The sequence below is a fragment of the Anomaloglossus baeobatrachus genome, chromosome 5 (genome assembly GCF_048569485.1).
Source record: "Anomaloglossus baeobatrachus isolate aAnoBae1 chromosome 5, aAnoBae1.hap1, whole genome shotgun sequence".
Taxonomy (NCBI): Eukaryota; Metazoa; Chordata; class Amphibia; order Anura; family Aromobatidae; genus Anomaloglossus; species Anomaloglossus baeobatrachus.
Window position 1 is genome coordinate 489,481,853 of NC_134357.1, and position 25,332 is coordinate 489,507,184.

The 25,332-nt window shown below is 48.3% G+C and overlaps 2 protein-coding genes across 5 annotated transcripts in view; one reads left to right on the forward strand and one right to left on the reverse strand.

The window, feature by feature from the left end:
* LOC142311890 (protein unc-80 homolog) overlaps positions 1-15,138 on the reverse strand; it is a 124,242-nt gene extending 109,104 nt beyond the window's left edge. For both annotated transcript variants that reach the window (XR_012754313.1, XM_075350710.1), the window contains exon 1: positions 14,658-15,138. Coding sequence is in view for 1 of the 2 variants with exons in the window: in XM_075350710.1 (XP_075206825.1) it covers positions 14,658-14,663 (6 nt within the window). In the remaining variant the exon portion in view is untranslated. The remainder of the gene's footprint in view (positions 1-14,657) is intronic.
* SLC38A10 (solute carrier family 38 member 10) overlaps positions 14,938-25,332 on the forward strand; it is a 77,820-nt gene continuing 67,425 nt past the window's right edge. For 2 of the 3 annotated variants that reach the window (XM_075350706.1, XM_075350708.1), the window contains exons 1-5: positions 14,938-15,942; positions 18,436-18,553; positions 21,157-21,202; positions 21,511-21,604; positions 21,861-22,004. In XM_075350706.1, the coding sequence (XP_075206821.1) occupies positions 15,853-15,942; positions 18,436-18,553; positions 21,157-21,202; positions 21,511-21,604; positions 21,861-22,004 (492 nt within the window). In that variant the 5' untranslated portion in view covers positions 14,938-15,852. The other variant, XM_075350709.1, reaches the window with a different exon arrangement.

Sequence of the window (25,332 nt, forward strand, 5' to 3'; positions counted from 1 at the left end):
CTCTCTGTATACCGCTGTATACTGACTTCAATAGGATCTGTACAAATCTCTATGTAGAGAGCTCCCTCTGGTGGCAACAGCAGAATGCTTTTGTTATCACTCAAAAGGCTTGTGCAGAGGATTTGGATCACTGTAGTAAAACCGAGCTCTAAAATAATCTGAACCCATTAATATTAAATACAATTAAATTATGGAAACTTTTTACTGCCCTGGATAATTACAATTCACCCCTTCATTACCGCAACCCGGAAAACGTTAATGGAAACTCACTAATAACCCTTACACCCCCACTGATGCCCACCAGAAGATGATGAAGTGGGAATTCGGGTATAAAGCCTCCTTATTAATCACTAGCCTCATTACACTGCACACATTAATATACTATATAAACACAGTGGAGACATGGTGTATTCCAAGTACATGTATGAGGCTGGGGACAATGCCAGGAGCTTGGGTGCCAAGGAAGAAGACAGGCGTCCGACTCATTTCCTTCTGATGCCACACCTTTCTAATATTGAGGTAGATTCAGAGCCATCTTCGCGGTTTACCTGTTGCTGTATTTGCACTTTGGCGTTATGGCATTTATCACTGTAAGCAAATGTTCATTTTCACATGATGTGATCTAACGTATTCGGGGTCAGAATGACTAATCCTCGGTTATCAAAAACAGAAGTAGCACAAGAGCAATTTAGAGGCTGTTTATCCCACATGGATGGATGGATGGATGACAGGAGGGACAGGTGGAGGAATATATGTGTGACAGGAGGAACAGTTGGATGACAACAATATGTGTAAGAGGAAGGGCTACAAGTGTGACCAAAGGGATAGATGAAGGGCTACATGTGTGACCAAAGGGATAGATGAAGGGCTACATGTGTGACCAGAGGGACAGATTGAGGGGTTACATGTGTGACTGGAGGGATAGATGGAGGGGCTTCATGTGTGACCGGAGGGACAGATGGAGGGGCTACATGTGTGACAGGAGGGACAGATGGAGGGGCTACATGTGTGACAGGAGGGACAAATGGAGGGGCTACATGTGTGACCGGAGGGACAGATGGAGGGGCTACATGTGTGACAGAACGGACAAATGGAGGGCTACATGTGTGACCGGAGGGATAGATGAAGGGCTACATGTGTGCCCGGAGAGACAGATGGAGGGGCTACATGTGTGACCGGAGAGACAGATGGACGGGCTACATGTGTGACCGGAGGGATAGATGGAGGGGCTACATGTGTGACCGGAGGGAAAAGTAGAGCGATAAATGTGTGACCGGAGGGACTGATGGAGGGATACACGTGTGACAGGATGAACAGATTGAGGGATACATGTATGACAGTAGGGGAAAGTTGAGGGATAAATGTATGGAAGGTGGGGCATGTGGGGGGTACATGTAAAACAGGAGGGGAAAGTGGAGGGATAAATGTGTGACCGGAGGGACAGATGGAGGTGTGGCGCCCTGGACAAGCCAGGACGTCACAGGTACTACAACAACACACCCCACACCCCGGCTAGGCACACCGAAGTCAAACACAAATCCTTGTTGCCTTCCTCCAGGGGCTGATGTCCACACCAGGGGGTGGGTCAGGCGGTTGGCCCCGCCCACCGAGGAGTTCACAGTCCTGGAGGCGGAAAAAGGAGGCAGATTAGTTTTGGAGTTGGAGAGGTGAAGTGGTAGAGGAGCAGCCTGACTGTGTCCAGGTGTGTGGCCCGGGCATATACAGCAAGGTTGGCAGACGGTGGTGACCGTCTGCAGGAGAGGCTGATTGGCGTGAACCGTAAGGACCAGGGACAGGCGGTAGCCCGCCGGTACCGGATCGGGGAGTGAAGAGAAGCCAGCACCATTCGGCAGGGCCTACGGACCCCAACCAGGCTAGGAGTCGCCGTAAAACTGGTCAAATCCGTTAGCGAAGGGAACCTCCGGGGTTTCACAGCAGTCAAGACCCGATTGAAGGCAAAAGCTCACACCGTAAAGGGAAACACAGTCACCGCCAAGGCTACAGTTCCCAGGGCCAGAGCCTGCGGGCAAAAGGGGCTCCCTCAGTATCCATCCAAGCTGGGGAGCGGGTTACCGGTGGGAAGCCATTGGAACCGTAAACACAACACAGGTGCAGGGAAAGGCAGTCATCATCAACCTACCGGGAGGAGAACAACCGCAGCCGTCTGTGGGACCCGTCCATCCAGCCGTTTGTTTGACCAGAGACTCCGTGTAAATTACTGGCTGAGTGAGTACCACCGTGCCGTGCGGCACAGCGCTGCCCCCGCGACCCTGCACCTCACCAGGCCCCATAACCCGCCTGTCATCTCTAACCCTCACCGGGGCCCCGGGACAACCAACCCCCCTACCCACGGAGGGGAGAAACAACATCCAAGCTGCTCCCTGTCATTGCTCCCGGGATCCCCGTCCAGAGCAGCGGTGGTGTCACAACTTCACCACAACCGTGGGTGGAGTCAAGGACAATATCCCCAAAACCACACACCACCCCCCTTTCACTCACGGGCGAGGAACGCCGCTCGAGTCCCCGGGATCCGGCCCACCGCTCGAGCCACCACCGAGCAGCAGCAGCCGGACCCGAGCAGTGGGTGAGCGCAGCGTCCCCTCCTCCGCCCGCGACAGAGGGGTAAATGTATGACAAGACAGACAGGTGGAGGGGTACGTGTGACCGGAGTGACAGTTGGAGGAATACATGTGTGACCGGAGGGACTGATGGAGGGATACATGTGTGACCGGAGGGACTGATGGAGGGATACACATGTGACAGGATGAACAGATTGAGGGATACATGTGTGACAATAGGGGAAAGTGGAGGGATAAATGTATGGAAGGAGGGGCATGTGAGGGGTACATGTATAACAGGAGGGGAAGGTGGTGGGGTACATGTGTGACTGGAGGGACAGATGGAGCGATAGATGTGTGACAGGAGGGATAAATGGAGGGATACATGTGTGACAGGAGGGATAGATGGAGGGATACATGTGTGACAGATGGAGGAATACATGTGTGACAGGAGGGATAAATGTATGAATGGATGGGCAGGTGGAGGGGTACATGTTTCATAGGAGGAACAGAAGAAGGTATTCCTGTGTGAAGGCGCAAGAGGCGCAATACATGTAGTAAAGGAGGGGCAAGAGTAGTGATATATGTGTGACAGGAAGAGCAGTTGGACTGATACATGCGGCATTAATATACTTGCAGTCCTCCATTGAAAACTTTAGGAAACTACAACTGCCAGTAAAACTTGTGAGCCCTTTTGAGGCAGAGACAAACGAGATCCAGTGCTTCTCTGATTTCAGTCTCTTCCAATGTTGCACTACAAACTCCAGCATGTCCTGCAGGCAGCTTTCTGTGATGTGACTGTGGCCGCGCCGCCTCCTATTGAGACTACTGCTGCCTCCAGGGTGAAATGCTGATCATTAGGGATGAGAGGACCCTAACTGGACCGTTTGGTGTTCGTACCCGACACCTAGTGTTTGGGGCTCAAATCTGAATACGAACTTCTCAGGGAAATCCATGTTCGATTTCGATGCTGAATAAAGCTCAGAAAAAACAATCAGCCAGCATTTCAGCTATGCTCAGAAACAACCATGCTGAGTATTGGTATGGCTGTGATTGGCTGGCGCATAATGTGACCCGACCTGTATAACTGCCGGATCATGGGAGGGGCCGCCATTGTGCTCTGCCTGTTGGTAGAGACAGGACGCTGCTTGAGTGAGGAGCAGTATTGGGGCTCTTTCAGACATCCATGCAGCACGGTCCGTGAACAAACCAGAATGCAGGGACTGGCAGTGGCTCTCCTGTGGTGGGCGGGAAAGCCTCATAGAACTATGAGGCTCTGTGGGGGCGGCTCTGCACCAGGCTCTGTGGGCGCGGCTCTGCACCAGGCTCTGTGGGGGCGGCTCTGCACCAGGCTCTGTGGGGGCGGCTCTGCACCAGGCTCTGTGGGGGCGGCTCTGCACCAGGCTCTGTGGGGGCGGCTCTGCACCAGGCTCTGTGGGGGCGGCTCTGCACCAGGCGCTGTGGGGGCGGCTCTGCACCAGGCGCTGTGGGGGCGGCTCTGCACCAGGCGCTGTGGGGGCGGCTCTGCACCAGTCGCTGTGGGGGCGGCTCTGCACCAGGCGCTCTAGGGGCGGCTCTGTACCAGGCTCTGTGGGGGCGGCTCTGCACCAGGCTCTGTGGGGACCCTCTGCACCAGGCTCTGTTGGGTCGGCTCGGCACCAGGCGCTGTGGGGGCGGCTCGGCACCAGGCGCTGTGGGGGCGGCTCTGTACCAGGCGCTGTGGGGGCGGCTCTGCACCTGGCTCTGTGGGGGCGGCTCTGCACCTGGCTCTGTGGGGGCGGCTCTGCACCAGGCTCTGTGGGGCCCCTCTGCACCAGGCTCTGTGGGGGCCCTCTGCACCAGGCTCTGTGGGGGCCCTCTGCACCAGGCTCTGTGGGGGCCCTCTGCACCAGGCTCTGTGGGGGCGGCTCTGCACCAGGCTCTGTGGGGCGGCTCTGCACCAGGCTCTGTGGGGCGGCTCTGCACCAGGCTCTGTGGGGGCGGCTCTGCACCAGGCTCTGTGGGGGCGGCTCTGCACCAGGCTCTGTGGGGGCGGCTCTGCACCAGGCTCTGTGGGGGCGGCTCTGCACCAGGCTCTGTGGGGGCGGCTCTGCACCAGGCTCTGTGGGGGCGGCTCTGCACCAGGCTCTGTGGGGGCGGCTCTGCACCAGGCTCTGTGAGGGCGGCTCTGCACCAGGCTCTGTGGGGGCGGCTCTGCACCAGGCTCTGTGGGGGGCGGCTCTGCACCAGGCTCTGCACCAGGCTCTGTGGGGGCGAATCTGCACCAGGCTCTGTGGGGGCGACTCTGCACCAGGCTCTGTGGGGGCGACTCTGCACCAGGCTCTGTGGGGGCGACTCTGCACCAGGCTCTGTGGGGGCGACTCTGCACCAGGCTCTGTGGGGGCGACTCTGCACCAGGCTCTGTGGGGGCGGCTCTGCACCAGGCTCTGTGGGGGCGGCTCTGCACCAGGCGCTGTGGGGGCGGCTCTGCACCAGGCGCTGTGGGGGCGGCTCTGCACCAGGCGCTGTGGGGGCGGCTCTGCATCAGGCACTGTGGGGGCGGCTCTGCACCAGGCGCTGTGGGGGCGGCTCTGCACCAGGCTCTGTGAGGGCGGCTCTGCACCAGGCGCTGTGGGGGCGGCTCTGCACCAGGCGCTGTGGGGGCGGCTCTGCACCAGGCGCTGTGGGGGCGGCTCTGCACCAGGCGCTGTGGGGGCGGCTCTGCACCAGGCGCTGTGGGGGCGGCTCTGCACCAGGCGCTGTGGGGGCGGCTCTGCACCAGGCGCTGTGGCATTTTTAAAATTGGTATTTCATTCATTTACTTCCTATGTGACCATGATTGCTTTGGTGACAGAACCCCTATATATGTCATTTCCCTATCCACATTTGTTTGCAAGGCAATTGTCCTGCGCTTAGCCCCATTTTGCAGCCCCCTAGCTATTACTATGACTATTTTACAGCACAAAAGTTCAGGTCCCCATTGACTTCTATAAGGTCGGGGGCAAGTTTGGGTACCGAACCGAACTTTTAACTACAGTTTGGCTGAACCCGAACATCCACAGGTCTGCTCATCCCTACTTCGGGGTTTGTACTGGACACAATGTTCGGTGCAGAACCCAGAACACGGACTTCCAACCGGAGGTCTGTGTTACTGTTTGGGTTCGCCAGCTTAATAAGTCTTGTTTAAATGCTGCAGCGCAGCCAATGAACAAGCTTTTAGGCTGTCAGCACTTCCAAAACCATCCCAGCCATGCTAAGTATTGTAATGGCTGTCATTGGCCGGCGCACCATGTGACTGTCCTGCAGGCTCACGGATTGTGCCACCATTTTGCGTTCTGATCCTGGCGCAGTAAGGAGTACACCAATATTGGTGGGTTTAAACTGCTCGAATACCTCCTGGTTCAACAGCTCTAATACCGCCTGGTGCGAAGAGCTCTAATATAGCCTGGTGTAAACAGCTCTAATACTGCCTAGTGCAATACTGCTCTAATATGACCTGCTGCACACAGCTCTTATATAGCCTGGTGAAATACTGCTCTTATGCTACCTGGTGTAAAGAGCTCTAATACCTCCTGGTGCAAACAGATCAAGTATAGCGAGGTGCACACTTCCCTTAAGCCCACTTTACACACTACAATATATCTTACGATGTGTCGGCGAGGTCACGTCGTAAGTGACGCACATCCGGCATCGTAAGGTACATTGTAGTGTGTAACAGCTACGTGCGATTGGGATTAAACGGTAAAACGTTCATCGCATACACGTCATTCATTCCTCATACATTGAAGGTCAGGTTGTTCATCGTACCCGGGGTAGCACACATCGCAGTGTATGACACCCCGGGAATGATGAACAGATCTTACCTGCTTCCAGCGGCTCCCGGCCAGCAATGTGGAAGGAAGGAGGTGGGCGCTCCGCTCCTCCGCTTCTATTGGCCGGCTGCCGCGTGACGTCGATGTGACGCCGAACGTCCCTCCCACTCCAGGAAGTGGACGTTCGCCGCCCACATCGAGGTCGTATGGACGGGTAAGTACGTGTGACGGGGGTTAATCGTTTGTGCGCCACATTCCACAAAATTGAACGTGCCGCACATACGATGGGGGCAGTTACGATCGCATACGCCCCCTGCATACGTATGCAGAATCGTAACATATAAAGCAGGCTTAATACTTCGTGGTGCAAAAAGCTCTAAAACTATCTGGAACAAACAGCTCTAAGGCTATGTGCGCACGTGTGCGTATTACATGCAGTTACGCTGCGATCTGCAGCGCAGCGTAATTGCATGCGTCCTGCGTCCCCTGCACAGTCTATGGAGATTGTGCAGGAGCCGTGCGCACGTGGCATATTAGAACGCAGCGCTTCGGCTGCTGCCCGAATCGCTGCGTTCTAAGAAGTGACATGTCACTTCTTCTGTGCAATTTGCATGCTGTCTATAGGGAGAGGCAGCATGCAGAGCGCACGTCCTCTGCCGGCACCATGCGCTTCAGAACGGAGCTTTTCAGCTGCACTCTGAAGCGCACCTTCTAGGTGCGGTGCAGAGCGCACACGTGCGCACATAGCCTAACACTACCTCATGCAAACAGCTCTAGTAAAGCCTGGTTCAATACTGCTCTAATACGGCCTGATACAAACAGCTCTAATATAGCCTGGTGCATACAGCGCTAATAACCCCTGGTGCATACTGGTCTAATCTAGCTTTGTGCATATAGCCCTAATACAGCCTCTTCTCTAAATTTGTTTTGTGGGGTAAAACCATGAGAGCATTAAACAGGGGACATGAATGTAGCCGTGGTGTTGGTGGTGTAGTTGCCTGTGCCTGCTACGTACCCAAATCAAACACCTTCCCCTGGTGCACACCACAGGCAACAGGACGTTCCTCAGCACACCACAACATCCAGCATCACCCTCTGATACGCTCTGTATTAGCAGGAGGCAGCGTTTCAACAACATGGTGGAAGAGTTTAGGTCCACACGTCTCCACGTACTGAGTGATGGTTCTTCCACGTTTAGTTCCAGTTCCTTCACTTGGGCTTCCACCAACTCCCCTCTTCATCATGGCCTCAGTACCGACAACAAGCAAAATAGAAACTGAGTCCGATTACATTATCCCTAGTTGCAGTATTCAGGCGTGGCTGCCTGATTTGAACAATACAGTTTTCAAACTAAACGATTTGAGCCCCCAGGACACTCTGTTAACAGCATCGGGGAGGCGTCTAATGGCAAAGTGGCGCGGACTGGTGGTAGCAAGGCTAGCTGGTGGACTGATAGCTCAACCCCAAATCCAACTATGAGCTTTTTAACTACTGCAGCTGTAGAGTACGCTACTGGAGTTGAAATTAGGGGAACTCTAACAATCTTGACTGTGTGTGTGAACTAGGAAAACAGGCTTTGCATAAGGCCCTTTTGAGAATTGTTGCTCTGTGGGGGGGTCCTCTGTCAATCTTGACCGTGTGGGTGAACTGGGAAAACAGGCTCTGTGGAGACCTTTTTGAGAATTGTTACTCTGTGGGAGAACACTAACAATCTTGACTGTGTTGGTGAACTGGGAAAACAGGCTTTGCATGGGGCCTTTTTGAGAATTGTTGCTCTGCGGGGAAACTCTAACCATCTTAACTGAGTGGGGGAAAAGTGAAAAAAGGTTCTGTAGGGGCCTTTTCTTTAAAAAAAAAAAAAAAAAAAAAGTTGTTCTGTGGAGAACAATCTTGGCTCTGTGGCTCAAGTCTGAAAATAGGCTATGTAGGGGCCTTTTTGAGAATTTTTGTTCTGTGGGGGAACTCTAATAATCCTGACTGTGTGGGTGAACAGAGAAAACAGACTTTGTATGGTTTTTTTTTTGGGAATAGTTACTCTGTGGGGGGAACTCTGTCAATTTTGACTGTGTGGGTAAACTGGGAAAACAGGCTCTGTAGTGGCTTTTTTGAGAATTGTTGCTCTGTGGGGAAACTGTGAACTCAGTCTCTGTGGGCAGACACTCTTAAAATGTTTAGGGTATTAATTTATTTCTTGCGTCATGATTCCTATTGAGACAGAACACCCTTAACCCCTTGGCGATTTTCCGTTTTTGATTTTTGGTTTTTGATCCCCTTGTTCCGAGAGCCATGCATTTTTTATTTTTTCATCAATATTGCCATGTGAGGTCTTTTTTTTTTGCGGGACAAGTTGTACTTTTGAATGAAACCGTTAGTGTTACCATATATTGTACTGGAAAATGGGAAAAAAAAAATCAAAGCACGGTGAACTTGCAAAAAAAGTGAAATTGCACAACTGTTTTTGGGGTCTTTTATTCATAGTGTTCACTATATGGTAAAACTAAAGTGTCTCTATGATGCCTCACATCGGTATGAGTTCATAGACCCCAAACATGTATAATCTCACTTTTATGTAAGGAGTGAAAAAAAAAATCAGAAGTTTGTTAAAAAAAAAAAAAAAAAAAAAAAAAAGAACTGCGCTTTTGTCACCATTTTCTGAGACCCGTAACGTTCTCATTTTTCGGGACCTAGGGCTCAGTGATGGGTTATTTTTTGCATCTTAATCTGCTGTTTTTAATTATATCATATTTATGGAGATTTGATGTTTTGATCACCTGTTATTGCAGTTAAAAAAACATTTGCGGCGACCAAAAATTAATTTAATTTTGGTGTTTGGAATTTTTTTTCTCGCCATGCCGTGTCCTGATCAGATTTATTTTATACTAGCTGTACTACCCGGCTTCGCCCGGGTTAATAACTGTTGTTAACAAAATAGAATGCATTAACAAAAATGTATTCTGCACACAAAAACCACAAAACAAATAGATAGAAATGTAATTATTAAAAGGCAACAACTAAGCTAATAGAAGCATTTCACAACAGATATTTCAACACCACAGATATTCCACACAGATTTAACTAAATTGGCCAAGTAATGTGCTCCGTCTGTCTCTTTCACCGTCTGTCTCTTTCCCCGTCTGTCTCTTTCCCCGTCTGTCTGTCTGTGTCTCTCTCTCTCTGTCTGTCTGTGTCTCTCTGTCTGTCTGTGTCTCTCTGTCTGTCTGTGTCTCTCTGTCTGTCTGTGTCTCTCTGTCTGTCTCTCTCTGTCTGTCTCTCTCTGTCTGTCTCTCTCTATCCGTCTCCCCACCGACATCTTATTACCTCACATATAAGCTTCTTATACTATGAATGTCTTTTGTTCCTATAGCAACCAATCACAGCTCCTACTAATAACCTGCAGTTCCAGGCTCCATTTACTTTAATGGAGCCATGTTTTTTGGAGTAACTGTAAAGCGCGGGGTTAAATTTTCCTGTCAAAACATAGTCTACGATGTTCCCTGGGTCACATGAGGTGTCTGTGCAAAATTTCGTGATTGTAAATGCGACGGTGCGGATACACTTTTCGTTTCACTATTTCCCCATTATGTAGATAGGGGCAAAATTGATTGGTAAATTGGAACACGCGGGGTTAAAATTTCGCCTTACAACATAGCCTATGACGCTCTCGGGGTCCAGACGTGTGAGTGTGCAAAATTTTGTGGCTGTAGCTGTGACTGTGCAGATGCCAATCCCGGACGCGAGCGCACACACACACACACACACACACACACACACCTTTATATATTAGACTAGAAGGTGGCCCGATTCTAACGCATCTGGTATTCTAGAATTTACGTATTGTGCAGTTAATGTATGATTTTTGAGATATATATATATATATATATATATATATATATCTATATCCGACATCTGTACCGGGAGCCGCTGTACGCTGGTAACCATGATACACATCGGGTAACTAAGGGAAGCGCTTCCTATAGTTACGCGATGTGTATCATGGTTACCAGCGTACACCGGCTCCGTCATGATCCCAGCATCGCAAGGTTATGTACGCCGGGGGCGGGGCCGAGTGTGCCAACATGTTGCGGGGGCGAGGTGTCAGCGTATGCCGGCTCCCTGCACATGTGTACCGGGAGCCGGTGTGCGCTGGAGCGGGCGATGCGTGCGGAGGGCCGGGGCGAGCGGCCATTCCATGCGAGGGGCGGGGCCAGGCCGAGGCGAGCAGCCAATCCGTGGGGGGGGGGCCGGGGCCAGGCCGAGCCAAGCGGCCAATCCGACAGTTGTAACTGTAACGACACGGTCACGGTGACACAATTTTTGAACAAGACAGACAGAATAAGGCAATTATATATATAGATTTTGCTAGTTCGGGCATTTCTAAAAGTGGCGATACCAAATAAGTGTATATTTTTTAACTGTTTTATTTTCAACGGGGCAAATGGTGGGTGTTTTGAACTTTTTTTTTTGTTTTTATTTTTTCATATTTTTAATAACTTTGTTTTTACATTTTTTTATTGATTTTACTAGTCCCCATAGGGAACTTTATCACTGCACAGTCTGATCGCCTATTCATTTCTGCTGATCTGCAGCATCGCTCTATTCAGCAGAAATGCAGTGTTCTTGTGCGTGACGGTGCTCTGTCAGCTCTTACAGGAAGTGAGTCATGTTAGTGTCAAGGGCCATCAGCTGACCCCGCACTACCATAGCAACACGAAGGCGCCCTTTCATCACGCCACAAGACCGCCGATCCACGCAACGGCCATTAACATCGCGCTGTCAGTATTTGACAGCGTAATCTAGGGGCTAATAGGCGGGGGTGGGTCTCCAATCCACCTTCGCCTGTTAGCCACACATCTCTGCTGATCAGATCAGCAGACATGTGCGGGGGATTACCACGGGCTCGTCGCTGGAGCCCATGGTACCAGGCAGAGACGATCAACGACATACAGTTACGTCCTTGTTCATAAAGGGGTTAACTCAGGGGTCTCAAAATCGGTTGGGTGTATGGGCCGCACAAAGAAAAAAAATAATTTGGGGGGACCGCATTGATTGCAGGACAAAGTGACATTTTTATTAGTACCGTATATTTTATATATATATATATATATATATATATATATATACACAGTACAGACCAAAAGTTTGGACACACCTTCTCATCTCTAGAGCAACTGTTAAGAGGAGACTTTGTGCAGCAGGCCTTCGTGGTAAAATAGCTGCTAGGAGACCACTGCTAAGGACAGGCAACAAGCAGAAGACAGAAGAGACTTGTTTGGGCTAAAGAACACAAGGAATGGACATTAGACCAGTGGAAATCTGTGCTTTGCTCTGATGAGTCCAAATTTGAGATCTTTGGATCCAACCACCGTGTCTTTGTAGAAAAGGTGAACGGATGGAATCTACATGGCTGGTTCCCACCGTGAAGCATGGAGGAGGAGGTGTGATGGTGTGGGGGGGCTTTGCTGGTGACACTGTTGGGGATTTATTCAAAATTGAAGGCATATAGAACCAGCATGCCTACCACAGCATCTTGCAGCAGCGTGCTATTCCATCTGGTTTACGTTTAGTTGGACCATCATTTATTTTTCAACAGGAGAATGACCCCAAACACACCTCCAGGCTGTGTAAGGGCTATTTGACTAGGAAGGAGAGTGATGGTGTGCTACGCCAGATGACCTGGTCTCCACAGTCACCAGACCTGAACCCAATCGAGATGGTTTGGGGTGAGCTGGACCGCAGAGTGAAGGCAAAAGGGCCAACAAGTGCTAAGCATCTCTGGGAACTCCTTCAAGACTGTTGGAAAACCATTTCTGGTGACTTAAGCCTGCTTTACAATCTGCAATGTATCTTACAATGTGTCGGCGGGGTCACGTCGTAAGTGATGCACATCCGGCATCGTAAGGTACATTGCAGTGTGTGACAGGTACATGCGATTGAACGTTAAAACGTTCATCGCATACACATCGTACCTGTCTCTAGAATTGCACGTCAGATTGTTCATCGTACCCGGGGTAGCACACATCGCAGTGTGTGACACCCCGGGAACGATGAACAGACCTTACCAGCGTCCTGCGGCTCCCGACCCACAATGTGGAAGGAAGGAGGTGGGCGGGATGTTTACGTCCCACTCCGCTCCGCCCTTCCGCTTCTATTGGGTGGCTGCCGCGTGACGTCGATGTGGCGCCGAACGTCCCTCCCACTCCAGGAAGTGGACGTTCGCCGCCCACAGCGAGGTCGTATGGAAGGCAAGTACGTGTGACGGGGGTTAATCATTTGTGCGGCACATTCAACAAGTTGAACGTGCCACACATACGATGGGGGCGTTGCAAATCGCATACGATATCGTATGCGAAATTGCAACGTGTAAAGCAGGCTTAACACTTGAAGCTCATCAAGAGAATGCCAAAAGTGTGCAAAGCAGTAATCAAAGCAAAAGGTGGCTACTTTGAAGAACCTAGAATATAAGACATATTTCCAGTTGTTTCACACTTTTTTGTTAAGTATTTCTTTCCACAAGTTTTAATTCATAGTTTTGATGTCTTCAATGTGAATCTACAATTTTCAGAGTCATGAAAATAAAGAAAAACTCTTTGAATGAGAAGGTGTGTCCAAAATTTTGGTCTTTACTGTATATATGTATATATACATAGAAAAAACATTTTTGATGGTAAAAAAAAATTTCAGGCTTTATTTTTTTTCTTTACATTCTATCCCTTTCTTGTAAGTAATATAGTTTTACAATTTGCACCATATAGTAATTTTGGACAAATCTTTTAGTAATGTCCCCCATCCGGTTCCTCTTCTTGAAGTAATGTCCCCATCCTGTAGTAATGTGCTCATCCTTGTGCCTTTTTAAAAATGTGCCCCATCTTTGTCCCTATGCTGTAAAATGTGCCCCATCCTTGTCCCCATCCTGTAGAAATATGCCCCATCCTTGGCCCATTCTGTAGTAATGTGCCCATCCTTGTCCCCTTTCACTAATGTGACCATGCAGATCCTCTTCTTGCAGTAATGTCCCCTTTACTGGTCCTCTCCTTGTAGCAATGTCCCCTCCTGGTTTCCTGTTGTGCCATGCCACACACACACACACACACACACACACACACACACACACACACACACACACACACACTCTTCTCACCTGTCCTCTGTTCCCTCGGCATCCTCTTCTTGCGGCCCGCAGGCACAAGCCCCCCTTGATGATCGTGGCTGCTTCATCTAAAATTCAGCTGAACATTTTGCCGCCGTGCAGAGTCAAGCTCTCTGTGGACTCTTCCACTGACAGCCGCCAGCCAATCAGAGGCAAGCAGGTGACGTCATACGCATTAGGCTAAGTTCACACTTCCGTTGTTTTGTATCAGTCACAATCCGTCGCCTTGAGGAATTACGGTATCCTGCAAAATATTTTGCAGGATTCCAGTTTTTCCCCATAGACTTCTATTGGCGACGAATTGTGACTGATGATGCTGCGTTGCATCCGCTGCGTCGCGGTCAGTCGTTTTTTTTGACTGACCGCCGGGCGGGAGCAACGCAGCATGTAACGTTTTTTGTGCAGTGGAATCCGTTGGATTTCGCTGCGCATGCGCTCTCTGGCTCCCTGCACCCGTAACCAGGATACACATCGGGTAACCAAGCAATGCGCTTTGGTTAGTTACCCAGTATTTACACTGGTTACGGGTGCAGGGAGCCAGCGCTGAGCGGTGTATGCTGGTAACCAAGATAAATATCGGGTAACCAAGCAAAAAGTATTTTACTTTTACCCGATATTTACCCTGGCTGTGCACGGAGCCAGACACTTCACCGCTCGGCTCCGCCCCCACCCGGCTCCGCCCCCTCCCGCACTCAGCATATACACACACACACTTACACTCACCTGTTCTGCAGTCCCCGCGGCACTGACGTACTCAATGCCACGGCCCCGCTCGGCTCCACCCACCCCGAACTCCGCCCCCCGCACACAACCGAATCCGACAAAGAATTCTGTTCTTTGTTATCCGTTGTACAGCGCATCAGTCACATGCGTCAAGCAACGCATGTGACTGATGCAAAACAACGGAAGTGTGAACTTAGCCTTAGCTGCTTGCCTCTGATTGGCCAGTGGCTGCCTTTGGACTAGTGCAGATAGTGCTTGCCTCTGCGCAAGGCCAATAAACCATTCATCTGAAATAAAGTAGTGACGGCTGCGGCCCCTGCACTGACCGCGATTGTCAAGGGGGGCACGTGCCTGCTGGCCACAAAAAGCAGCCTGAGGGGCCGTGTGGGTTAATAAGTCATTTACCTATCCACATTTGCGGTACAGTTGTCCTCTTACCTCCATTTTGCAGCTACTGAGACTATTTTACAGCACAGAGGTTTGGGTCTCCATTGACTTGTCCGGGGTCAAGTTCTGGTCAAGTGTGAGAACCAAACTGAATTTTTCTGTAAAGTCCGGCTGAACCCGAACATCCATGGCTCCCGCCCATCACTAATCCCTGCTGTTCAGAAGTCAGACTTCCTGCAGTATCTCCTCCCAGACGCCAGGTGTCGCTCCTCCGCCTCCTCTCTCCTTATGACACTCTATCCCCGCGCTTGCCGCTCGCTGGTTCTATACACTTCCTGGATACAGTCGGTGCAGGAAGGTCTGGAGGTGTGAGGAGCAGACACCGGGGCTGCCGCTTCATGACAGGGCATAACGAGCCGCGCATGGTGACCTGAGGACGGGCAGGGGGTCTCCGGGCGACGGGAGCGGCACCTCGTCCCGGAAACGTCGCATCTGGCGCCACGTCAGTGTGTGTTTACAGCAGACACGTCATCTCTTGGCTCGTCATGTGACTGCTCGCTCCCTACAGGGCTGCCCCACCACGAGGGGGCGCCACCTACCTCACCAGCAGCAGCGCCTGTGCTCCCTCCACCGACGGCGAGAAGATTGGACCAAATCCTTTGTGTTTTCCTATTTTTTTTTTTCATTTTCGCTAAATTTACAAACTTTTCCTTTTTTATTTTTGTCCACTCAATGAAACCCAATTGAGATTTTTTTTTTTTATTTTTGCCTATTTAGTTTGGGACTGCCCAATAATAACTTGCACTTTTTTGTGTTTTTTTTTTAAATTATTTTTGTAATCTGAATTATTTAAAATAAATAGTCACCCATCAGCTATTCTTTACCTAAGCAAAAAAAAGTTACTTTTGCAAAAAAAATTAAAAATAATTTTTCTTTCCATTTGTTTTCCGTTCCTGCCGGGGTCATTTTTCCGGGCCGGATTTTTGCCCTCCTTGTGGATATTGAGCCAATAATAAGCCGTCCAGACCTGTTGTGATCATTCTGTCCAGCGCTAATGAGGTTAATTTTGCCATTTTGGACGCTCCTGATGGTTTTATTTTTGCAGAGTATTTTCTTCCTAGTAGTTTTTTCTTTCATTTGTTTATTTTTATTATTTTATAGTTCATAGCTGAGAAAATATTTTTATATTTTTGGAGATCCCTTTATAAATATTCGTTATATCAGGACGTATTTCCGGGTGTCGGACATGGCGGCGTCTAACTGGGGGCTGATCATGAACATTGTGAACAGCATTGTGGGGGTGAGCGTGTTGACCATGCCCTTCTGCTTCAAGGAGGTGAGTCTCTGGGGGTTGACTCTATGGAGAATAAGTTTCTGGTATCTGCTTGCTGTCAGTGAATAGAAACATCCTTGTTTTCATCCGGTCCTCATCCTGCTCACACAGCTGCAGGGCTCATTACAGGAAGACGCTGGAGTAAGACCCAATTCAGACACCCACTGTCTGTAGACTGGCCGCAATTCTTCTGCAGTCACGCTGTGCTCACTGCTCCTTCTGGCTTCTTAAAGGGGCGTTCACAGATTATCACTTAAAGGGGTTATTTGTCGCCATTCACTTCTGCATCTGAAGTCAAAGGAATCAATGACGTTACGACCCCCGCACAGACGTATGCACGTGTCCTGTTTATTACACAGGACACGTGCATGATACCTCCTGAGCGTGCAGGTGTGTGGGGTCATCCACTCCTCTCGCTTCCGGTGCAGAAATGTGTGACTCTCTAGTTACTTCTGGGATCCAGGGGGCATCATAGTGCTGTTTCCTTTTCACTGTGTTCTTTGCACAGCGGCGCCACTCCTGGGTGTGTAGGGAACTGCAGGTAACCCATTCATTATATAGTGCTGCGCCCTCATGATCAGAGGTCCGATCCACGGCAATCAAGCAAATCTTAGCAGAATATCATTACTTACTGAAATAGGAATACCCCTTTATGTGTTAATTATTAAAGGTTGCACCCCTCTAATTTACTTTTGGTAGAGAGTTTATTACAGTGGTCACCATCCTGGGGAATTGTAGTATTGCCACAGATTGGGGAAAAAAAATAACCTAATAGATGATTTAGAAGGTTTGTCTGTACCCGATGGTGATCCTAACTAGCCCCACACCTGTCAGTGATCCTAACTGTGCCCGTACCCAGAGGAGATCCTAACTGGGAGCGGACTGGGTGATGATCATAATTGTGCCTGTACCTTATCCTAACTGTGGTGCTTGTACACCAGTTGGTGATCCTTAGGCTATGTGCGCACGTGTGCGTATTGCATGCAGTTATGCTGCGATCTGCACCGCAGCGTAACTGCATGCGTCCTGCGTCCCCTGCACAATCTATGAAGATTGTGCATGAGACGTGCCCACGTGGCGTATTAGAACGCAGCGATTCAGCTGCTGCCCGAAGCGTGCGTTCTAAGAAGTGACATGTCACTACTTTTGTGCGCTTTGCATGCTGTCTATAGGGAGAGGCAGCATTTGCATCATTTGTCCTTAGACCATGACCCTCATACCAAGGGATTACACCAATGATATACCATAACCACAAAAAAACATTAGGGACGGTGTATAACCTTAAAAAACTAGACTTTATTGTATTCAATATAAAACATCTATTAGCAACCATATGTGTCAATCAAGGATCATCAAAAATATCACACTGGACATGTCATCATACCAAAATTTACTACAGTGAAAGCCCACCGCCTAAAACATCCACATATATATAGCACCTCCGTGTTGGCATAAAACTGTATTGCTGGTGTCTGCCTGTCATATCATGCAACCACCACTCATTGCAACCCAGTTGTTTTTATTTATGCTTGGGTAACCATATTAACATAATGCTGTAAATAACATAATCAAGGATCAGAATGCAACTCAGTGAATTATCAACCCCACTAGGTGCTCAGAGTTAGAGCATCACCGAGTCCTAGTTAAATCAATTGTAAACAATAGTATCACAAGCTGGATTCAGAGTCTCACGTAGCAGGACCGTACCTCCACATGAGAAGCTGGATCCAAGGTAAATGGTTACAGCGATAGACTGACCTGACTGTTACGTAGAATTGGCGTGACTCTCCTTAATCCCGACGCGCGTTTCCCACTTCTTCAGGGGACGTGTGTATGAAGAAGTGGGAAACGCGCTTCGGGATTAAGGACAGTCACGCCAATTCTATTGTTTACAATTGATTTAACTAGGACTCGGTGATGCTCTAACTCTGAGCACCTAGTGGGGTTGATAATTCACTGAGTCGCATTCTGATCCTGGGTTGCAATGAGTGGTGGTTGCATGATATGACAGGCAGACACCAGCAATACAGTTTTATGCCAACACGGAGGTGCTATATATATATATATATATATATATATATATGTGTGGATGTTTTAGGCGGTGGGCTTTCACTGTAGTAAATTTTGGTATGATGACATGTCCAGTGTGATATTTTTGATGATCCTTGATTGACATATATGGTTGCTAATAGATGTTTTATATTGAATACAATAAAGTATAGTTTTTTAAGGTTATACACCGTCCCTAATGGTTTTTTGTGGTTAGGGAGAGGCAGCATGCAGAGCGCACGAATTCTGCAGGCACCAGGCGCTTCAGAACGGAGCTTTCAGCTGCGCTCTGAAGCGGACCTTTTGTGTGCGGTGCAGAGCGCACACGTGCGCACATAGGCTTACTGCATCCATACTCAGCGGTGATCCTAACGTCCCATACGGGGTGGTACCGGGTGGCGACCATACTCATTGGTGATCCTAACGCTACTGTCTCTTGTCTTACAGTGCGGTTTTGTGCTGGGCATCCTACTTCTCATGCTGTGTTGCTGGATGACCCACCAGTCCTGCATGTTCCTTGTGAAAACGGCCAGTATGACCAAGCGGCGGACCTATGCGGGTCTCGGTAAGAACCACCTACGATCATCACTACTGTACCCCCCCACCATAGTAAACCACCGACTCTGATCACGGCCTGGTATGAGATGGAGCTCTGTACTCAGCCTGATATTTGGCTCCCTTTATAAAGGCCGTGCTGAGATTTTCTCCTCCCCATTCAGCTCTACACATGATTTTTGCTCCTACGCCACTAAATGATGAAAAATCCTTCCCCATATACAGTATATGACAAAAGTGAGTACACCCCTCACATTTTTGTAAATATTTTATCATATCTTTTCATAGAACAACAGTGAAGATCTGAGACTTTGATACAATGTAAAGTAGTTAGTGTACAGTTCGTATATCAGGCCTTGCCATGATCGACCAAAGAAGCTGAGTGCGTGTGCTCAGCGTCATATCCAGAGGTTGTCTTTTGAAAATAGACGTATGAGTGCTGCCAGCATTGCTGCAGAGGTTACAGGGGTGAGGGATCTGCCTGTCAGTGCTCAGACTGTAGGCTGCACACTGCATCATATTGGTCGGCATAGCTGTCATCCCAGAAGGAAGCTTCTTCTAAAGATGATGCACAAGGAAGTCTGCAAACAGTTTGCAGAAGACAAACAGACTAAAAGCATGGGTTACTGGGACCACGTCCTGTCGTCTGATGAGACCAAGATAAATTTATTTGGGTCAGATGGTGTCAACCAGGTGAGGAGGACAAAGACAAGTGTGTCCTGCCTACAGTCTGGAATGGTGATGGGAGTGTCATGGTTTGGGGCTGCATGAATGCTGCCGGCTTTGGGGAGCTACAGTTTGAGGGAACCACGAATGCCAACATGTTCTGTGACTACTGAAGCAGAGCACAAACCCCTCCTTTTGTATTCCAACATCACAATCCCAAACACCTCCAAGACGACCACATCCTTGCTAAAAAAAAAAAACCAAAACAAACAACAAGGGTAAAGGTGCTGGACAGGCCAAGCGTCTCCAGACCTAAACCCTATTGAGCATATGTGGGGCCTCCTCAAATGGAAGGTGGAGGAGTGCAAGGTCTCTAATATCCACCAGCTCCGTGATATCGTCATGGAGGATAGAAGAGGATCTAGTGGCTCCTGTGAGCTCCATGCCCAAGAGAGTTAAAGCAGTTCTTGAAAATAATGATGACCACCCAATGTATTGGCACTATGGCCACAATTTGACAATTTTCACTTAGGGGTGTACTCACTTTTGTTCCCAGTGGTTTAGGCAATAATGGCTCTGTGAGTTATTTAGAGGGCACCAAATTTACACCCTTATACAAGCTGCACACTGACTACTGTACATTCTCAGTGTCAGATCTTCAGTGTTGTCCCATGAAAAGATATAATAAAATATGTACTACAAGGTAGCAGGTGTACACACTTTTGTGATATACTGTACCATGGACCACCAGCAAACTGTTTTGCCAGTGTTTTGTGTGCACAACTGATATAAATGTCACAAAACGTAAGCGCAACTCTTCTTGTAGTTATATAAAAATAGTGACTTTTGCCGTTTGTACGTCCGTCCCGACCAACAGAGGACTGTACCAACCACTGGAGTAAGGCCGTGGCTTCACGGGCATCTACTACGATCCTCGCATGACACTCGGCTCACGCTGGCAGCACAGCAGGAGCCGAGTGTCATGCGAGTGTCACTGCGACTGAGGTCCGATCATGCGATGGGACCTCAGCTGCGGGGGGCGGACTGGTCCTGAGGTGGGGAGGGAGGGATTTATCTCCCTCTCTCCTCCGTTGCCGGCTATTGCCATTCTCGCACTGCACTCACGGTACACCAGTGTACCGCGAGTGCAGTGCCATTTTTCTCTCGCCCCATAGAGTTGAATGGGTGTGAGAGAAACAAGAATCGCATTACAATCGCAGCATACTGAAATTGTTTTTTCGGTCCGATTAGGGCTGAGAAAATAATCGCTCATAGGTGCTGAGACACAGGCTAATATTGGTCCTAGTGGAATGCGATAAAACGTCACATTCCACTCGCTCCGATTTTCATGCCGTGTGGCTTAAGCCTAACTACGTAGTATAGTAAGGCTGCGATCTGCCTAGGTGGGCACCATAACATTAGTTTCGATAACAAAACTGATAGAGATGAGCAAAAACGTTGTCAGGACAATGATCCCGTGTCCGCTTCATTACCCTGTTTCATCCAGACCAGGACAGTGCAGAAATTCTCACATGGCACTTGAATATCGGCATCCTGGACTCCTCTTTTGGTTAATAGACCCCCGTGATGTTGCTGGGGCCTGGTAATTACAAGAGGTGCCCAGGATGCTGCCATTCAAGTCCTGGCCGATAATTTTCGCACTGCTCTGGCTAACGAAGCCGACACCAGACCGGGGTTCTGTGATTCTTAAGGCCCCGTCACACACAGAGATAAATCTTTGGCAGATCTGTGGTTGCAGTGAAATCATGGACATATTGTTCCATTTGTACACAGCCACAAACCTGGCACTGATTGTCCACAATTTCACTGCAACCACAGATCTGCCGCAGATTTACCTCTGTGTGTGACGGGGCCTTTAGTCCCCATGTTGCTGAGATTTTCCCCTTGCTGTCCTGTAACGTTGTGATTCTCCTCTATTTTCTGCAGCATTTCACGCCTATGGGAAAGCAGGGAAGATGCTGGTGGAGACCAGGTGAGCAGAGACTGTTACTTTCTATGGATTGCAAGTTGCTTTGTGACTGTGTCATTCAACAATCGGCAGAGGAACCTGCCAGCAAGTGTTCAGTTTCCCTACAGCACCCCCAGAGGGGAAATGAGGTATTACATAGTGCTTAAATAACTCGCGGTCTTGCTGTGCAATGCATGTACCTGGCAGGTTCTCCAGTGATGAGGCACAAGATGATGATCCTGGACAGGAGGCTTCGCGTATAACCTCATCAGATCTTGGCTATATATGATATATTTAGCTGAATTTGCCCCACTGTCCTTTCTTGTTCACAGTATGATTGGCCTCATGTTGGGGACCTGCATCGCATTCTATGTTGTGATCGGAGACCTCGGTTCCTCCTTCTTCGCCCGACTGCTTGGACTGCAGGTAAATTTGGGTGTATCGCTGTAATAATGCTCAGGATCAAGCTGAGTGCATCAGATATACGGTGGCCACAGCCCCTCCACTGAGCGGTCTATGTCCCTAGGATATTCCCCAGGAATCAGTGACACGTAATCTTACCACTATCCCCATCACAGATTTGTCATTTCTTAAAGCAATGTGGCAGACAGAGGCCGTATTCTAATTTTTTACATTGGGGTAATTCAGTTTCCCTCTGAATCTGCTTTCTTTCTTTTTGCAGGCAACGGAAAGTTTTCGCATATTCCTTTTGTTTGCGGTTTCACTGTGCATTGTCCTGCCACTCAGTCTGCAACGCAACATGATGGCTTCCATCCAGTCTTTTAGCGCCATGGCGCTTATGTTTTACACAGTTTTCATGTTTGTGGTAAGTATTAGACTCAACTCTACTGGGCAACGCGATGATATTGGTGATAAGAAGATAACTACTATAATACTGCCTCCTGTGTACAAGAATATAACTACTATAATACTACTCCTATGTAGAAGAATATAACTACTATAATACTACTCCTATATATAAGAATGTAACTACTATAATACTGCCCCTATGTACAAGAATATAACTATTATAATACTGCTCCTACGTTCAAGAATATAACTACTATAATACTGCCCATTTGTACAAGAATATAACTACTATAATATTGCCCCTACGTTCAAGAATATAACTACTATAATACTGCCCATTTGTACAAGAATATAACTACTATAATACTGCCCCTACGTTCAAGAATATAACTACTATAATACTGCCTCGATATACAAAAATATAACTACTATAATACTGCCCATTTGTACAAGAATAGAACTACTATAATACTGCCCCTACAGTATGTACAAGAATATAACTACTATAATATTGTCCCATGTACAAGAATATAACTACTATAATACTGCCCTTATGTACAAGAATATAACTACTATAATACTGCTCCTATGTATAAGAATATAACTACTATAAGACTGCCCTCTATGTACAAGAATATAAATATTATAATACTGCTCCTGTGTATGAGAATATTGTGGAGACACGGGGGTCAGTGGGTGCTCTCGTCCACTGGCCCAGCCGCCTTTAGAAAGACAGCATGGCCCAGGGCTCATCCCAACTGAACGCACAACCTCCTTAACCGTGGGCGGAACACTACTCAGACAACACAGGGTGAGGGAATCACAATATTAAGACTTTATTGGATCCCCAAAATATTAACGGCACATAACACATAACCTGCAAAACCACAGAATGTAACAGGCAACAGAGTCTCACCCTTCCGCTGGCTCACCAGGGATTTGAATGTCCGTGCTTCAGAGGTTCCAGGGCTATTTACTCCAATCCAGCAGCACTCCGCTTTCGGCGGGCACCCACTGAGACTGGAATAACGCCAGATTTAGGAAGCTGGCTGAGGTATGCAAACGTCTGTACCAGGTGACCGAATTGTCCCAACCTGGGTTTCTTCCTTCAGTAGTCTCTGGTATGATGATATAATCCTGGCAGCCGGAGTCGAAATCCCTAGACTGTGGATATGGTCTCCAATCGGAACCGGAGTCCCTAGGTTGAAGCCATGTAGCCAAGTGATCCTCTAGTCGGAGCCAAAGTCCCTAAACCGAGTCCACAAGGTATCTTGGTCCTGATCCCCCTAAGCCAGCTCCTAAGAGCTTAGACTGGATCATGCACATCCATCAACTGGTGACTTAAGGAAGTCCCCTTTTTTATAGCCATAGCCTTTCCTTTGGATATACTGTGCCCTTATCGGATTGGTTGTACAAGGTTGCTTCTTTTATTGGATGAATTTCAATCTGCATGGATAATGTTCATTTAAATGATGTGGATAGAAAGACTGAGGGTTTTTACATGAAATCTGCAAGTCACAGACTAGACAATGGCTACTAAGGTAATTTACATTAGATTAGCAATATTCAACTACATTACAATGAATGCTCAGAGGGGCCTGGTAGACACAATGGTTTAGCAAACATGAGTTAGCACACAGAAGAACAATACGTCTGGCTGAATTTTAAGAAACTTTAGCCCATGCTAGGCATTGGGTGTCCATGTCGTCACAAATATAACTACTATAATACTGCCTCCTCTGTACAAGAATATAACTACTATAACACTGCCTCCTCTGTACAAGAATATAACTACTATAACACTGCCTCCTCTGTACAAGAATATAACTACTATAAAGCTGGGTTCACACATAGCGACAGCGACATCGCTGTTACGTCACCATTTTCTGTGACGTAACAGCGACCTTGTAAGTCGCTGTTATGATCGCTGCTTAGCTGTCAAACACAGCAGCAGCGATCATAACGTCGCTACATGTGCAGAGAGCAGGGAGCCGCGCACACTGCTTAGCGCTGGCTCCTTGCTCTCCTAGCTACAGTACACATAGGGTTAATTACCCGATGTGTACTGCGGCTACATGTGCACAGAGCAGGAGCTGGCACTGGCAGCGAGAGCGGCGGAGGCTGGTAACGAAGGTAAATATCGGGTAACCAGGGAAAGGTCTTCAGACGCCGGCTCCTGCTCCCTGCTCGCTTCATTTCGTCGCTCTCTCGCTGTCACACACAGCGATGTGTGCTTCACAGCGGGAGAGCGACAACGAAAAAATGAAGCTGGACATTCAGCAACGACCGGCGACCTCACAGCAGGGGCCAGCTCGTTGCTGGATGTCACACACAGCGACAGCGACGGGACGTCGCTGCAACGTCACAGAAAATGGTGACGTAGCAGCGACGTCGTTGTCGTCGCTGTGTGTGACACCACCTTAACACTGCCTCCTCTGTACAAGAATATATCTACTATAATACTGCCCCTATGTACAAGAATATAACTACTATAATACTGTCCCTATGTACAAGAATATAACTACTATAATACTGCCTCCTCTGTACAAGAATATAACTACTATAATACTGCTCCTATGTATAAGGATATAATTACTATAATACTGCTCCTATGTACAAAAATAACTACTATAATACTGCCTCTATGTAGTAGTATACATGTATATGCCAGCTGATGTGATCAGGAGTTGTGTATCTTTGCCTCCCGCTTTAGTAGTGAATGGAGAAGGGTCATCCGCACATAATTTGGCTAAAGCCTGTATACCATCTGCAAGTCATATCTATACTGCCATGGTAAGCGATGTGCTGAGTCCCAGGATTGATACTAATGAGCCAATAATATTGCCAAGAATCACCATTGGAAAACATAACGGGTGCAAATAAAATCAATATCACAGGTCGTCATGATGAAGAATGGGTCCAAAGTTTAGTGTAACCTGCACCCTCCAATATCAGGACAAATATTGGAGGCTAAATATAGAGGATCAGTGTTTGTAATGAACCTAATGCTGGGTTGACAGATGTTCCTATTTACTTGTAGTTACTGGTCCGCCAATGCTACTGGGAAAGAGCGGAGGGAAACAAACTGTTTACAGATACAAAATATTTCCCATCGCAGTTACAGGCATTGTTGCTATAGGGGTGTTTTATGCTTGTCATCTAGCTGGAAAGGACTGCTTCCTCATATCTATTTCAGCTGGATGACAGGCATATTATTTAGCAACCTAGATCCTTCAGGAAGTTTTAGCGCTTTTAGATGTATGGGTTTGTATTTTAAGCCTCCATACTGGTGCAGTCAGTGATTGGTCTGTGACCCGTGTGAAGCGTGTCGCATCAGCCAAGGT